The 16,499-nt window shown below is 37.1% G+C and overlaps 1 protein-coding gene across 6 annotated transcripts in view; it reads left to right on the plus strand.

Annotated features, from left to right (window-relative positions):
- The window catches only part of LOC149195987 (uncharacterized), a 132,567-nt gene that overhangs the window by 30,605 nt on the left and 85,463 nt on the right, over positions 1-16,499 (plus strand). For 3 of the 6 annotated variants that reach the window (XM_089405456.1, XM_089405452.1, XM_089405457.1), the window contains one exon: positions 11,580-12,129. In XM_089405456.1, the coding sequence (XP_089261582.1) occupies positions 11,584-12,129 (546 nt within the window). In that variant the 5' untranslated portion in view covers positions 11,580-11,583. Of the gene's footprint in view, positions 1-10,386; positions 10,488-10,671; positions 10,884-11,579; positions 12,130-16,499 lie in introns of all 6 variants that reach the window. The other 3 variants (XM_089405455.1, XM_089405453.1, XM_089405454.1) reach the window with 2 other exon arrangements.

Below are 16,499 nucleotides of genomic sequence, written 5' to 3' on the forward strand. Positions count from 1 at the left end.
AAGTTTTGTAGCTAGTGGTACGGTTGATTTAGATACTCCAATAGAACAATGTCCTTGTACTGATTCCACAAATGTTAGCAATTATGAAAAAGCAAATCAATGCATAAAAGAAGCAATATTAAGGAGAAGTGAGTCCCAACTAAAATTTTCAGTTGTTGAGGGGCCAATCGAATCTCTTAATACAATTGAGTCATTCTCTAAAGAAAATATGGATTGTCTTCCTCTTATTGAGAGAACTCAAAATTTTGTTGGCTCGGATGGGTTCAAAAGTGACAATACCTTGACTACTGTGGGGTTAGATATCGAATGCTCATTTTTTAGTATTGAAGTTGGTTCACTTTCTTGCTGTCAGGCTTCCAGCTGCAGTGAGATCGTAAATGTTGATACCTTGGAAGATTTTGTTGAACATAAGTCACCTTCTTACAGGAGACTCCCCATCTCAACCTGATTGTAATTGTTGATACCCGGGAAGGTTTTGTTTCTGAGGCTAAGAAAGCGAAGGAAATTTCGATGAAAGCTATGAAATTAATTCGCTCCTTGAAGATAGTTGCAACTCAACGTGCCAAGAAAGAAGTAGTAAAAGGTGGTGTGGACATTTTTTTCTAAGGTCTTGGAGTTGAGGAAAATGCTCTCACGTGTGAAAGAAACCAATGATATGCAAGCTGGTGTTTCAGCAAAACTGAGTGCCTTAACTCAACACTTGAAACTGTAGCTTTGTAGGACTCAAGGGGAAAAATCTCTTTGCGACTACTCATCAGATGTTATACTTATTGATCCGCTAGCTGTTGAAGAATTTCTAGGGTCCAAAATTTAACGAAGCAATGATAAGCAGAATTTTTCCTCAATGGTAGGTGTTCCCGATAGTGATATGGGACAATCCAGTATGGTTGGTACATCTTACCCATCAACAACTACTTCAACTGCATTTGTTCATCGCCCTTTTGCAAGATTTAGGTCTTAAATAGGAGTTGGGAATTCGTTTAGCAAAGGTTTGGATGATGTCCATGCAAGTTCATTCTGTGGGAAGGGAAAAGTTGTTTTGAAATGCCTTGCCGATGAGCGTTATGATCTTCTGGGAGTTTTGGAAAGTAAGACATCTAGTCAATATTTAACACTTGTCAGGGATATATTCCTGTTATTCTTCTGTTACGTCATTCAACAAGTGGAAATATGTCATCTGATCAGATTGGGGTTGTCTCTCAAGTTGCCTTTGTTCTTCACCAATTTACTCAAGCCCACTTTAATAAGCAAGGAGATGATGTTGATGTAGGTGAAATTAAGGATGCCCTTTTTACTTTGATATGGATTACCTCTAATGGAGGTCTAATATCTATAGTTGCAACAACTGGCAATATTGAGGACACCATATCCTTTATTAGGCATTGCTTCAATCATGAGATAAGTATGGGAGCCCTTACAGAAGCACAATAGGACATATGGCTCTGCCATTTTGTTCACAATGTGTCAATTGGTTCTGACAATGATAGTATTAACCTTGTATTAAAGGATATTGCTGGACAAACTTCAAGATTCATGCCTAGTGACATTCAAGCCATAGTTGTTGATGCCAGAGCATGCCTGGTTTCGACAATCATGGAAAAAGATAAGAAAAATAGACTAGACGAAAATACCCAAAGCCTTGATGTAAGGACTAATGTTGTGGATAACATAAATGAAGATTGAAACACAAACGGGAAGATGTTGGTGAACTTGAAGATGTGAAGAAGTCAATTCTTGACATAGTCCAACAACCTCTTGTGCATCAAGAGTTGGTAGAACATGACAAGGTGTAGGTTCTGGTTGAAACTGATACTCTGGATGGTAGATTTGAATGGAAATTTATAGTGATTGATGGCAAGGACCTTGTGCCTGGCCAGACTTACAAGTATGTTGTTAATGTCGACCTTGTCTCAATTGAGAGGGATGAGGTTATACAAGCAATGAAACTAACTAAGACAATATTTGTGAATGTTGTGATGGAATTCGTGCCACCTTTCTGGTAGGGTACAAGCAAAATGGATAAGGTCACCGATAAAAATCATTCTGTTCAAAAATTCCTTGGAGGTGGTGAAACCCTTCCAATTTTCAAAAGCCTTCATCCAACCCTCTATGTAGCCGCATTAAAGAATATCAAAAACTATTTATTTACAAGTGGTGGCACTACTTTGAAAGATATTGAAGAAGGGAGGTAAAGGGGTTAGCAACATCACTGGTCATTGCTTGAGGACAACAATGTCGGGAACGGGGGATTGTAATGTTCTCGAAAAATTAATTGCTCAGGGGACGAAGTTGCCTATCCATCCGCGTAGGCTATAGTACTCCATAAAGGGGAAAACCCCTAAAATTTCCACTATAGGGTGGATTTTGGGGCAGTTGGGTGAAGAAACCCAAAGTTGGGGCTTGGAGTAAAGTTTACTCAATCAATTAAGTAAGGAGAGCCCCCCAAAGAAATCTATAAATTAAAGAGGATCAAATTCATTTGAATCATCATTGGATTGGATTATTTAATCTCTGGTTTTCTTGAGCTTGAGGCTCTGAGGGTTTTAAGACCCATTCTCTTCTACTAATTTTAGTGGTGAAGATTCCACCCTGGTTAGTTCCATTTTCCTTAAGTTTTTTTGTTCTGGAAATAGGGATTTCTCTTCAAGGCATAATGAGGTAATTGTGGGAGAAACCTAAGATAAGGAAGATCAAATCTTATTCCAGTTGAGTGAATCTCCTTTGAGGGTAGTTCTGGACAATGTGAGTTTATCCAGTTGAGTGGACTCCCTACAGAACGGAGCTTCTCAAAATTTGTGTCGTCCGTTTCTTGTTAATAATCCGAGGTCAAAGTGTGGATGGGGCCCACTCTGGGTCACTGTGAAAATTCTATCACTACAACAACTAATTTATTTTACCTACTTATTTCCCGATAAGTTATTTATGAAAATCCTTCACTAAACATTAAAATAAATTTTGCTCCATATATCACATCATAATACAGAAACAAACACATGCATAAGAATTAACACATCGACACAATTATTTTGGACAATCAGTCCCCAGAAAAACCCAATGTGGGAAAACCAGTACAGCAAGGGAGGATTTTATTATTCAACAATTCTTCAGTACAACTGGGTGCCAAACTGGCTTACCCAACACAGAGAAAATTCTTCAGCACTTCCCCCAGTCTCAGTGTCAGCCTGGCTAACCTCTGCGTAGCTTCCAGACCCTCTGCGTCAGCCCTTGCCTCTCTGCGTCAACACTAGGTCTCTCTGCCTTACCCACACAGGCCCTCCAGTGACTGCGCAGTCTACAACCTCTGCGTCTGCCTCTACAACCTTTGCGCTGTCCCCTTGGTGCTGTTCCTAACTCTTTGTTTCGTACTTGCTGCCTCCTGCTGCTCTCCAAGCCACTAGTTCAAATTTCTCAGCTAACCCTGCTCTAGAAATAGAATTGACTAGTTTCCCTCAGTGCGTTCTCCAACTAACCCTCAAGCCTCTTCTTATACCTTTCTCGTTGGTCCATCAATGACCGAGATTAAATCTCTAATCAACGGCTAAGATTAGATTTGGCTTGATCCATGACTTTTGGAACCTTCTAACTCAATTTTATATTAATATCCATTAATATTTTATTTTTCCTAAGTTTAGACTTAGGAAGTCCATTAAAATTATAAATTATTTTAATATCTCCCAAACCGGTTAGAATCTGCCCAAACCATTTTTGGGTCTTGGAGATCTCATGTGCTTTAGCCTCTCCACCAATTTTCATGGCTAGAGCACATCCGATGCTACCCAAAATCAATAGTCACTGAACTAAGCATGAACATAAACGAAGATTAGAACCGGGCCCAAATTTCTTGTAGAAAATACCGCAGATCTGGGGCTGAGTTTTGAAGAACTTGACCATCTACCAATCACAAACAACATTTTGTTTAGAATAGTTTTCTTCTGAAGGGATCGAATTATATGACTAAAGTCTAAAGGCAGGAACGAGGCCATCAAGCAGCGCATTCCTTGTGGGCAAAAAAATTTGAAGGCCAGCAATAGAAGCACTGAAAGATCTTATGTGATAGTTTTTGAGTCATCTAAGGTTGGCCTAGTGCGAGGATTCCTTGAAGCAGATCAATGCCATCCAGAGTAGCAGAACACATTGCCTGAGGCATTGAAGTCCATTATAGGACGAATTCCTGAAATTCTATGTGTAGCAACTGATGTTGTAGGTTGAGTGAATTTCCTGTCTCAGTGTGCGAGATCCCTTCTGTAGTGGGATTGCTCCTCATGTTTTGAAGAAAATCTGTGGTCCTGAACGAAATAGACATTCTTCTTCTGGTCGAAGTGCTTTGTAATTTGTTTGGTAGGATTTTCGGGCCACAATCTAAAGGAGATAGTGGACATGCATTATTTAGCCTATATTCAGTTCAACTATTCTATCGAATTTCGTCTCTGGTATATTATTGCTGATCATAGCCATATCTATGAGGTGAATATTACAGATACGTTGCATGAACTTCTTTGACCGAATGATTGGGTTTGAGTCATTATTGATGAATGGTTGACTATATTTCTCTACCAATATTTGTGGTACTGTTGGAAATTGCCGATGACGTTTACTTAAAAAATTGGGTTTGTTATATAATTGTTGAGAAAATATTGATACTACGAATGATATGTACTAAGCTTATCATATCATTTGGAAACAAATAAATGGCTATGTTCAATTTCATTATTAGATGAAAGAAAAAAAGTCCATTGCCACGAGAAACCCTGAGGTAGAAATCACCTTAGTACACTACAATTTTTGTTGCAGCACTATGATATTTCCTGCCTGACCTATATAGAATGGTTCAATATAATTCATAGTACATACTTCCTAGGAAGCGCTGCAACTGTGTTTGATCATTCAAGATAACAAGGAAATTCTTAAAAGGATTTTAGTATGTGGTTTTGAAGGATCACTTTGCCTTTTGCTTTGTTGAAACCAAGAAACTCTATCTTGATTTTTCCTATATCCATTTTACTTTTGGAGAGCACTATACCATGCTGATAAACTAAATCACAAAAATGTTGCAAATGTTTGAACTGCTCTTGGAGATTCATTGAATAAATTAAATATCATCTATGTAGATGATAATCCATGCATTTTCTTTTAAAATATCTGCCATTGTTTTTTGAAACACACTAGGAGGAATTTTCAGACCGAAAGGCATTATTCTCCATTAGTAGTGCTCCTGTGCCACCACAAAGGTAGTATTATGCCTTTCTTTTGGACAATGCCTATTTGATAAAACCCTGATTTCAAATCTACTAAAAATGGTCAAGTTGACAACCAAAGAATTTACTGAGTTAATTTCTATGTTCCACAAACACTTTAGTGCGGGGGGATGTGGGTGCGGGGAGACGCACATGGAGGACGTGTGGGAGTACCCTCAAATTGTAGGGAAATTTTGGGGGTGCGGGGGGACGTGGAGGTATATATATATATATATATATATATAATTCAAGTTCATATTCAATAATGAAAGCATAAATAAACTAATAGTAATACATTGATCCACACATAAAATTTAAATTCATAATTTAATTAAATAATGACATATATTGATCCATCTTCATCATTCATTTTGATACATACTTCATTCATATGACATACTCATCATTCATCCATACCATGAGATTCAATAATAAAATTCAATAATGAAATATTCAAATACATTGATCCATATCATTCATCATTCTATAATCTACATTGATTTAAAAATTAAATTCATCATTCATCATTCTGGATAGTTTGATGATGGGCAAGAGAGCAAAGCTCAACAGAAGGAGAGCAGAGTTCGATAGCAGCAAGAGAGCACAACTCGACGACGGGCAAGAGAGTACAACTTGATGGCGACAAGGGAGCACTCAACAAAGCTCGACGGTGGGCAAGAGAATTTGGGAAATGAATAGGTAAGTTAACCTAGGTAAGTTTTAACTTTTTAATTTTTAATTTTTAGTTTAGTTTTGTTTTGTATTTTTTTTTTAAATTTTTAAATTTAATTAATTTATTTTTAAATTTTTTTTAATACATGAGTTTTCAATATATATATATATATATTTATATATTTTAGACAAATTTGAGGGGTGGGGGGCGCTCAAAAGCACCCCTTTTGGGGAGTTGCGTCCCCCACACTGGGGAAACGCACCCCTTGTGTCTCCCCACGACTTCCCAAAAGGGGTGCGTGGGGAAATGCACCCCTAGACGTCCCCCCGTCTCGGGTGTGTGGGGTGCGAGAGGTGTGTGCACTTGACCATGGGGGATGCGTCACCGCGGAACACTGGTTAATTTTAGCTAAAATTGTAATAATTTATAATTTGCTGAAATATTCATTTCATTTAGTAAATTTTCTGAACCCTTCGATTGTAAAGTGTTGAATTTGAATGGTTAGGTAGTTGGAAGGATGCAATCCAAATACACAAGCTTAAAATTGAGTTTTGTAAATTATTGGCCTTCTATATTTGTGTTTTTATAGAATCCAAAGATTGTGATGGTTCTCTAAATGCCAGGATGCTAAAAGTTGATGCTTTGCCATTCAATAAAGAGAATAGAATTATGGTTTGATGATGTGTGTATATTTTTTTTATTGTGTTGATTTCTATTCAGAGTATTGCTTTTCTGTTTGAGAAATTCAATTGTGTGGAGCTGATTGCAACCCCACTTTGCCTCCCATGCTTTATTACTTCTAATTGTTCCTCATCAGAATCGAACACAAGGATGAAGAATCCTTTTGTAGTGGGATGAATGTTGACAAATTCTTGTGAGAAACGAATCCCATGATCAAGCAATGCATGCCTATAACTACTTTAATTAATGTTATAGAACATAAAATTTGCAAACAACATGTTGGAAACTCTATGCATTCAGTTCTTAGGACAATGTCTTGGACTAAGTTGCACAAAATGTGGCAATGTCTAGAAGTTTTTGAAATGGGTACGGTTAGAAACGTGACCCCCCAAAAATGAAAACGTCATTTGAAATGTCATATATATAATAATAATAATATTTTATTTCTACAAATAAGTTAATAGCATGCTATCTTGCAAAAAATGAAAAGAATGAAACACAAATGACATTTAAGAAGGAAAACCAAGTCTATGTTAACTTCCATAGATGATTACATGATGCAAAATCCAAAATTATCCTTTATAGATGAGGCTATACATCCAAGTTTCCAAACTTTGCTTTTATTCATGAGGCTATATATCCAAAATCAACCTTTATATGTAGTTGTATGTGTTGAAAATGAAATAAACATGTGCTAAAGACGAGTACAATTACATATCCTTATAATCCTCATTCTCATCCTTATCAACAAAAAAATTTAGAGTGTGGGTTGATTAGAGATAAATTTTTGTGGTATATTCCTTTCTTCTTTGGGCCATAGAAGGGTCCATCACCCTTTTTGGGTGCTTGAGTGAGCCCACGCAAGCAAAAATAGTTGTGGAAACAGGGCAAATTTAGGTCAAAATGCCACTGAAACTTCCAAATCAAGAAATGCCATCCATGTGTTTCAGTGTTTCCGATATGGGTATGTCAGGTTGGGGTTAGTTTCTTGCAACAAAGGTCCTCGATTAGCATTACCATTTTTATGTAGAAGGTTGTGGAAGGAGGAGGAGAAGGGGTTCACTGGTGTTGAGAAATCTAGGGCATGAATAGTTAAAAGATTTATTTGCTTGATAATTGCTTGTGATATACTTTTACTTCTTAGCTTATACTCTTTTCTTTATTATGTTATTATTGTGTTCTTTTCATCAAGACAATTATCAATATGCACAATGAGAGACAAGTGACATAGTATGTGGGCTTGTCAACCAGGGCAAAATCTCTCGCCTCTTGAGAGGAAAACCTGATCAAAATTCTTCTTCTAGATCTTCACTCGATGAGTACCAAGGCCATGACAAAAACCCTTGACTCTAGTATCATGTTAAGAACCTTGTCACTAAACTTGATGCTCTGCCTCTTCCCTTCTTCTCTTTCTTCTTGATCTCGGACTGCTCTCCTCGGCTCCTTCTAGAGAAACTTGATCTCTATACTTTATATTGCTTCTTTTCAGCTTTCCCTAGAGAATCTCGGTCTCTAATCTCCACACTGCTCTTCTCGGCTATCTCTCGAGAATCTCGGTCTCTAGATCAGAAACCTTAGTCTCTGTACTACTTCTCTTCGATCTTTACTTGATGCCTTCGATTCTCCTTCAAAATAAATACCCTAGAAGAAGCCTTCCTTCATTGATCCCAGAAGAATCTCTCCTTCACACTACCCAGAAGAATTTCTCCTTCATATGCCCAGAAGACACTTCCTTCGTACTACCTAGAAGAAACTTCTTTCATTATGACTAGAAGAATCTCTTTCGTTGTCCCAGAAGAAACCCTTGTGCTCACTTCTTCACACTTCTCTTTGTAGCCTTCTTCTTCGCACTTCTTCACCTCTTCTTCCACTTCTGCGTGATTGAATGCAAGTTGAGTTGCTTGCCTTCAAGTGAGGCCGAGTTAGGCTTTATATACACCTCATCTCATGCCCTTTAGGCTGACATGATCACTAGAGGTTAGGCTGACTTCCTCTAGAATATCCTTCCATCGTTGTAGGCCGATTTCTTCTAGCATATTCTTCCATTGTTGTAGGTTGACTTGAAGAGGATAAGGGACAAGTTCTTGGAGGATACTTTACATAGACAAAATTGACCTCTTACAAAGTGTAACATGACTTCATTACATGACAATGACTCTATCATTTTATGACTAGATGACAAATAATTCCTAAAGACTCCCAATGGGAGTCTTGACTCAAAAACAAAATCTCTTGTTCATGAAACCCATGAAGCAAGTCAATATAATAATTTTTTTTTTCTTCTTTATGAAGACCGAACCTAGTTACATTTTTCGACAATGGGCCAGCCTCAACACTAGATCTAGTGGAGTTGAGCAAGGACTGATTGAAAGGAATGTTGGTCTTAATTGCCCCTCTTGTTGCATACTTCAAGTCCTCGACAAAGGGAGATGGCACATGTAGAAGCTTGTGTGTTAAAGGTGGCAACAGCTGGATCTCTAGGTCCAAATGACGGCTTCCCATGCAAGTGGGCAGTTGTGGTTGTGTCTCTCTTGGAACCAACTAGAGCACTGGCCATGGGAAGCAGAAGGAAGAGCTTTGTCTCTCTTCTTCCATGGCGCTGCCCGTTAAAAGATAAGTAGATTAATGTGCAATAAATGACCACAAAAGGAGGTCAATGGGAGAGGGGGGAAGCATGAGCTGAAGAGGGTGTGGACATAGACCCTAGCAGAAGCCAATCCTCAAGTTGTTACTTTTTCTTGATAGCTCGAGGTTTTAATTCTGGCAAATCTTACTGTTTGAATTACAAAAAGGCAATATTTCTATTTTGGGTTTTATTGGAATAATCAAGGCTAGGCTCTTATTGTGATCAGCATGCACATGCTTTGTGATAGCTTGTAGCAAATTTTTAGCTGGCAAAATTTGTGTTGTGCGGCAAAAGAGCCCTCTATTTGCAGGATCAAGATAGCGAAGCTTTTTCTGGGTTAAGTATGTGTGACTTACTGCAGATTATTGCTAGTGTGCATGCATGGTCTATATTGTAATTATATTAGAGGCTAATATCAGAAGACTTGTTAATGGAATTGGGCAACTTTTAGTTCAGAAGGTCAAAACTCCCAATGTTGTAATCAATTGATCAAAGATCGACTGACCTCAATTTTCAAAGATAATATAAGATACTTTTATGAATCTGCAAAGGACCAGGAAAAGGTTAACGGGACTAGAGAGTACGATGAGTAGTGAATTGGGACTGTGTAGAACACTTACAGATACTAAACGTTAACAATAAATGCATTGTTATTTAAAGTATTTACCTTATACAAGGATGATAGTAGGTATCCATTTCTTGACAACACATGGTTAGAAAATGTTCACCAGTTTACATTTAGTTGAAACAGTCTGCTTTTTGTTATTATTGTTTAAGTGGTGGTTTTTAGCAGCTTCATTCTTTCCTTTTTCATTTTAATTTCTTTTTTTTTCTTCTTTAGTTTCGTTTTTCCCTTATGCCATGAATCAAAAGGTTTAGTATCTTTAGCTACAATGGGCAGATTTTTAGTTTTAAAATGAGATGTTTTTTTTACCTCTCTATTATTCCATCATGCTTATGGTCTGCTGTAAGTTTGCTTGTAGGACCATATCTAGTGATGTTTTCTATTATTGGTATTGACTATCTGGCTTATGAAACAATTTTGCTCATGTATTCTTCCTATTTATCTGGTCATGTTTCTTAAGAAAAAAAATATAAAGAAAAAAGTTATAATCTTTGTTGAGAAAGGCACAGCTACACAAACATTGAGCTGATATATTTGACCATAACAGGAAGGCTAGTCTTTCTTTTTGAGGAAAGTAAAGACTGATGTAAATGTACCCTCTTCTCTTGTCAAAGAGGTAGAAGTGACAAAGTGGCCACTGTTTCATGGGTATGTTTACTTTTTGACACTTCTAATAACAGGTTTTGAAATTCAGTTTGTATTGTTTTCTTATGTTGAAGTAGTTTGTATTTGCACATTCTTCTTCATCTTGGGAAGGCTTGATTCATGGATGTGCCTCAGAGATGTCTGCTTTTTATTGCCCTTGCCTTCAACTCAACTTCTTGTGCTTTAGTGACTAGATGCAGAGGAGACAGTTCATGACTTGCTTGGCATTCTTTAGTTTAAATACTTGGCAAGGAGTGATTGTACTGTACAGTTCCTTTCTCATACCAAATAGGAGGCTAAAGTCATGCTTTCCATGCGGTGGGCTCAGACATGCAATTTCTTGGCTCATTTTCTCTGCAAACTTTAACTCTAGAGTCATGTTGACAAGTGCTTGGGTAGGTAATGATTTTACCTGATGTTTACGGGCTTTTAAAAATTCATTTGCAGATGAAATGAAAATGGTAAATGATGTATCTTTAATATGCTTGTTGAACTAGACAATCTATAATCACAATGAGTGCCCATTATATTTGCATCCTGATATATCTTACCCGACTCAGTCAAATGAGTACCTATCGGTGAATTTCTAAGACATTTTTATCAGCTATTTTATCTAACAGCTGCTGACTTTTTTTGATGAGGTTGTGAAGGTGTATTTAGAATGTTCATAAGCCTGTTTACTCATAGATATGGATTCCCTGGATTCCCTCTTTGACTGGTTTAATTAGGTCATTTAACAAATACTCTGTAAGAGATTGTTTTGCTGGAATCTTTCTTTCAAATATTGATACTGAATTGAATGATAATGATAAATACGTGGTTCATGAAATGGCCAGTTAGCTGAATCAATCATAGTACTGCGGATTTTTGGTTCTGATAGATTATTTGGATTTTACATCTTACATTCATAGGTATGTTTTTAAAGACTTTCTTGTCTAGTGTGCAGAGTTTAATCTTATGGTAGAGTTGAATTATATGAATTTTAATATCTTGCCACAGTATATTCTCAACATGCACTCTGTACTAAATATAGCTGATTTGTGTTAAATGATAAAATTTCTTTGCTTCAGTATTTTGATATTTTATTCCATGCAGAAAAATGCTAGTTCCTGTAGCCATGGCACATGAGGGATATGGGATTAAGAAAGAGAGCGGAGTCCGGGACAAATATGTTTGCTGCCTTCATCCATGTCTTGGAAGGACAACTAAATGGAGTCTCTTTGAGTTAAACCGACACAGGGAGAGATATCATGATGTAGGTCCTGTTTCTGGGCGCTTGAGAGGCAAGCAACGGTCAGGAAAATGGCCTCAAAGATCAAAAATAGCGAATGAAAATGCTTTGAAGAGGGAGAGGTTAGATGTGAAAAAGAAGTGTGATAAGCAGGAGACTACCTATAGACATAGATTGATTAAAGAGGCAATGGCTGCAGAGGGTGTCTTTGTTGCAAGTGAATTGAGTGAAGAAGCTCAAAGAAACATCCAAGAGGCTTTGAATGAGTACAAAAACCGACGAGCAGAGAGGGAACGTGCTACATTGGCCAGGATCCAAATGAAGGAGAAATTGGCTTTAGAGACAGATTGTCGATATCCTGAGGAAATTGTTGACAATTTGAAGAATCTTGCAAGTACAAGCGAATCCCCCAAGGTAATCGTTATTAGAGCCACTACTATTTCTCTTTGGATGAATATCTGTTCCGAAACTATTGAAACACTTGTAACCAAATGCTGCATGTAATATTTGCTTGAGTTATTGTAGTTTTTATTAAGTGTAAAAGGGTATTTCAAATATGTAAGCATTTTGGTAAACGATAATAATTCATTTCAGTATAGTGATTCACAATAATTGGAAAATGATGAACAAAATGTTGGTTAAAAGTAATTGGCTGGTTTGGAAAAAAGCTGTAAAATTGATAATAATTGGCAGTTTTACTTCTTAAATGAAACTTGTCTTACTCTTTACCCGCTGCCTCAGTCGTCGTAATATTTAGGCTTTCCACTTGAAACTTGTTTTCTACTTGGTTGTTTGTGGCAGGGGGGGGAGTATTATTATTGTAAACTTTTACATTATTATTGTAAACTTTTACTTTTCTTCTCTACATTTTCATTCTTTTTCCCTGTGGGCCCTTTTTCTCTTCTTTCATTTACCTTCTCATAGCTTCCATTTTTTTTACAATATGTTTTGTCCATATTTCTTCTCTCCCTTCTTCCTGCCTCTCCTTTGTTGCTGGCATGTGGTATGCTTCCCAGCATACTGTTCATGCTTATTGCTATGAGAAAGAGCATTAGGTGTGTCTGGACTCTGTACTTAGTGTAGTTTAATTTTTAATATGATTTTACATTTGCAGTGTTTTTGAATTCAAATTTTGCATAATCCTGTTTCTCCAATAAGTTGTTCCAGTGATTGACATACTCTTTCCATATATATTCGGCTTGGAGTCATAGAGACTGATCGATGAACATATCCATTGAATATATATCTTTGAAAGATGGTTCACTTGGATTGGTATTTGAAATGCAACTACGTTAAACTCTTTTGGGTGAAAAGGTGAATAATTACATTTGAAGACATATTGAAACAAAAAACATTTCCATCTAACTCAATAGCCATTATTCCCCCCTTTTGTGAATGGTAATCATTCCTATCCGAGACATCATGAGACATAAAATTTTTCCTTCTAACTTAATATCCATTATTCCCACCTTTTGTGAATTTCAAGCCTGCACCTCTGGGACATAATGAAACAAAAAAACTTTCCGCTAATTTAATAGCCATTATTCCCACCTTTTCTGAATGCCAAATATCCACCAAGATACTGCTACTACCATTTATTTTTATAAGGTCTTCGAATGGTTATACACTGTGTATGGATACTCTTTAAAATTTGATAAGAAGTATACCTTGTAAATTCATATAGTTAATAGTGCAAGCAAGCAAACCTAAGTACATGAACACATTGTATCAAATTTGAATGCTTGTACTCTTGCAATGTACACTTTCCGATTTCAGGTATGCTCATCACTGCTTTGCTCATCGCATGTAGTCAATGTTAAACACAGATGCCTGGTATACAATATCTATGATATATAATAGGTGTGGTGCTTGCATGTGGTCACTCTTTGACAAGTAACATGTTCATCCATTGTATAATAAATGTGTAATATACGTTGTTACCACTCCTCTTAGCAGGGTCGTTGAAGATCCTTATGACGTGCTAGGCTGGCACAGAGGGCAAAGGCCCACTGTCAACTAGGCCTAAGTCCCACTTTTTAAGCCCAACTCCCACCCAAATCGCTTTGGGAGACTTTCCTTAGATGACTCAAGCCAACCAATGGGAGACTTCCCTTAGATGACTCAAGGCGGCCAATATGAGACTAGTGCCTTATAATGAGGCCTAATGGCTAGAGTGGAGGAGTTTAAGTCATTGTCCTGCTGGCCTACTGTGTAAAATATGTAGTAAAATTATACCAACCAGCAAGAAATACACTCTAATCTAAGAAGATGTAGCATGCAAGTAGTCAAATGGAGTGTACGCAAAATATACTAACCAAAAATATGAATATTTTTGTAGTCGGAACCTTTGGTTAGGGGGGTTACCATGTAAAGCCAATTTTCTGTCCTGTTTTACAGTTTGCGATTTCTCCAAAATTTGCAGAAAACAACAACATAACCCCTTAATAGACCACCCAAAAGTGCCTAAACATTTCTAGATCTAGAAAATTGGTCAATTTAGACCACTTCTAAACCTTGGATCAGTAATAGAATAGGATTTCCAGCAAGCTGGAAATTTACTTATTGAGGTCTTGGGGTCAAAACCCCATGGGTACCTAGCCAAAAAAAATATTTTATTGAATAATAGAAACTGGTAAGGTTGAAATAACTTAATTTAAGCTGCAGTTAAAGAAATAAATTTGCAAACATGAATCTGAGCTGAAACAAGGCAAATTAACTACTTGTAGAAATTATGTCTTGTAGAGTGAAAATTCTACGAAAATTGGTTTGCTACAACAATGTCTTATTGCATATCTGCAAAACATGCTAAATATACCCGTGAAAGATATGAAAAATATGCTCAAAATCAGATGTATTATGTCCTTCGGCTATATATTGAAATATTTACTATTTCCCAAGGATTTACTAGCTATGAAAGATATGCAATTTACATTAAACTAGTTAAAATAAAAATAAAAAGGATTTTGGATTTATAAAATAAAATGGTTGAGAAGTGCAGCTTACCTTGGCTTGTTAAACTTAGCAATTTGCAGATTTGCGATCACAACCCTTCCTTTGTCAGCTTTCCCTTTAACACTAGAGATGAGTGAGCACGTAGGGGTGAAACTATCTGACTTGAACAATTTACAGGAAAATCAACCTCACTAGGAGGATATGCTCTTTACTAGCTATGAAAGATACACAATTTACATTAAACTAGTTAAAAATAAAAATAAAAAGGATTTTGGATTTTTAAAATAAAATGGTTGATAAGTGCACCTTACCTTGGCTTGTCAAACTTAGCAATTTGCAGATTTGCAATCACAACCCTCCCTTTGTCAATTTTCTCTTTAACACTAGAGATGAGTGAGCACGTAGGGGTGAAATTATCTGACTTGAACAATTTACAGGAAAATCAACCTCACTAGGAGGATATGCTCATTCAAGATGCCCCTGTTAATTTCTGAAAACCAATGCCTTTGTAAATAGATTAGATCTAGATTTACACAACTGGAATTCTTTAACCAAATAAAGCAGCAGAAAAACATAAAAAAATAAGAAAAACAAGAAAAAGGAAAGGAAAAAAGCAAATCTCGTGCATGCACAAATTTTCTTCTCTTCAACATCAGTTCATCATTCAAATAACTTTCGAACTTACAAGAGCTTCCATATTTGGAAAATGGCTCTGAAAAAATACAAACGAAACCCAACAAACCTGAATTTCTAGCTCTCAGAAATCTACCTTGGATCACTTCTATTCTAGACCGTATGGATTTTATGGCCTGAAAATTAATGGCTTCCCTCTCCTTCGCTGCTGTTGAAGCTCTTGTCCTTGCCTGGAAAATCAAAATGTCCTTCTTTTCATTCTCTCTTTCTCAAATTCTTTTTTAAGAAAATAATTAATGTGTCCTTTCTTTCACTTGGCTTCCTTTAATAATTTTGAGTTGGGGCAAATCTCTAATCTCAACAGTCAAGATGAAATCTAATCTTGAGTTGAGATCAATGGTCCAAAATTCAACTTAAATATCTAGCACCCAAACTTAGTGTTAAAATTGGAAACTAGGGCCAAACTCCATGTGGGTCATCTTATTAATGGCAGCTGATATTTTTCTTGGATCCCTCTCATCGAGAGGTGTAGGATTGATCTAAAGATCATCTGATTCTGATAAGTATTCATGGAGATATGAATTTATTTGTGTTATGGGACAATTCGTCAAGGTCGGCCAGCAACCAAATAAACCCCACTTGTGCTCAACTTTTAAGTATAAATAGAGGTGGACTTCAAGTCATTTCAACACACTTGGGATTTCTTCCTCTCTACTTGTCTTTGGGTTTTAGTAGGAGGAGAGATCCTAAGGGATAATGCTGCGCTAATCTAGAGGGAGTGCCTTAGGCTTTACGCTGCCCTAATGAAGAAGTCCTAGACGCAGGAGGAAAGGGAGATCTAGCATGGTGAATGAGGCCTAACAGCAAGCCCTAACTCTGCCCTGTGGAGAAGCGCTAATGCTGCCCTATGGAGAAGCCCTAATGCTGCCCTATGAAGAAGTAATAATACACAACCATGGAAATGAAGGCAGAAACCCTAGCCGCAGGTCTAAGGAGAAGAGATGCCCTAAACCTAGTTGCTACGTTGCCTAATGGAGATGGCACCTAAACGTTGTCCTAGAAGAAGTGCTTTACACATGGAATGCCCTCGCTGTCATGAAAGGAAAAGCCCTTATCCTATACGCAGTCATGAAAGGAATACCATTGTTGTCATGGAAGGAATGCTCTCACACGTAAACACTGAGATAAAGAAGCCACAC

This window comes from Pinus tabuliformis, chromosome 2_2, assembly GCF_031772625.1.
Source record: "Pinus tabuliformis cultivar Carrire ecotype Pingquan chromosome 2_2, CPIR1, whole genome shotgun sequence".
NCBI lineage: Eukaryota > Viridiplantae > Streptophyta > Pinopsida > Pinales > Pinaceae > Pinus > Pinus tabuliformis.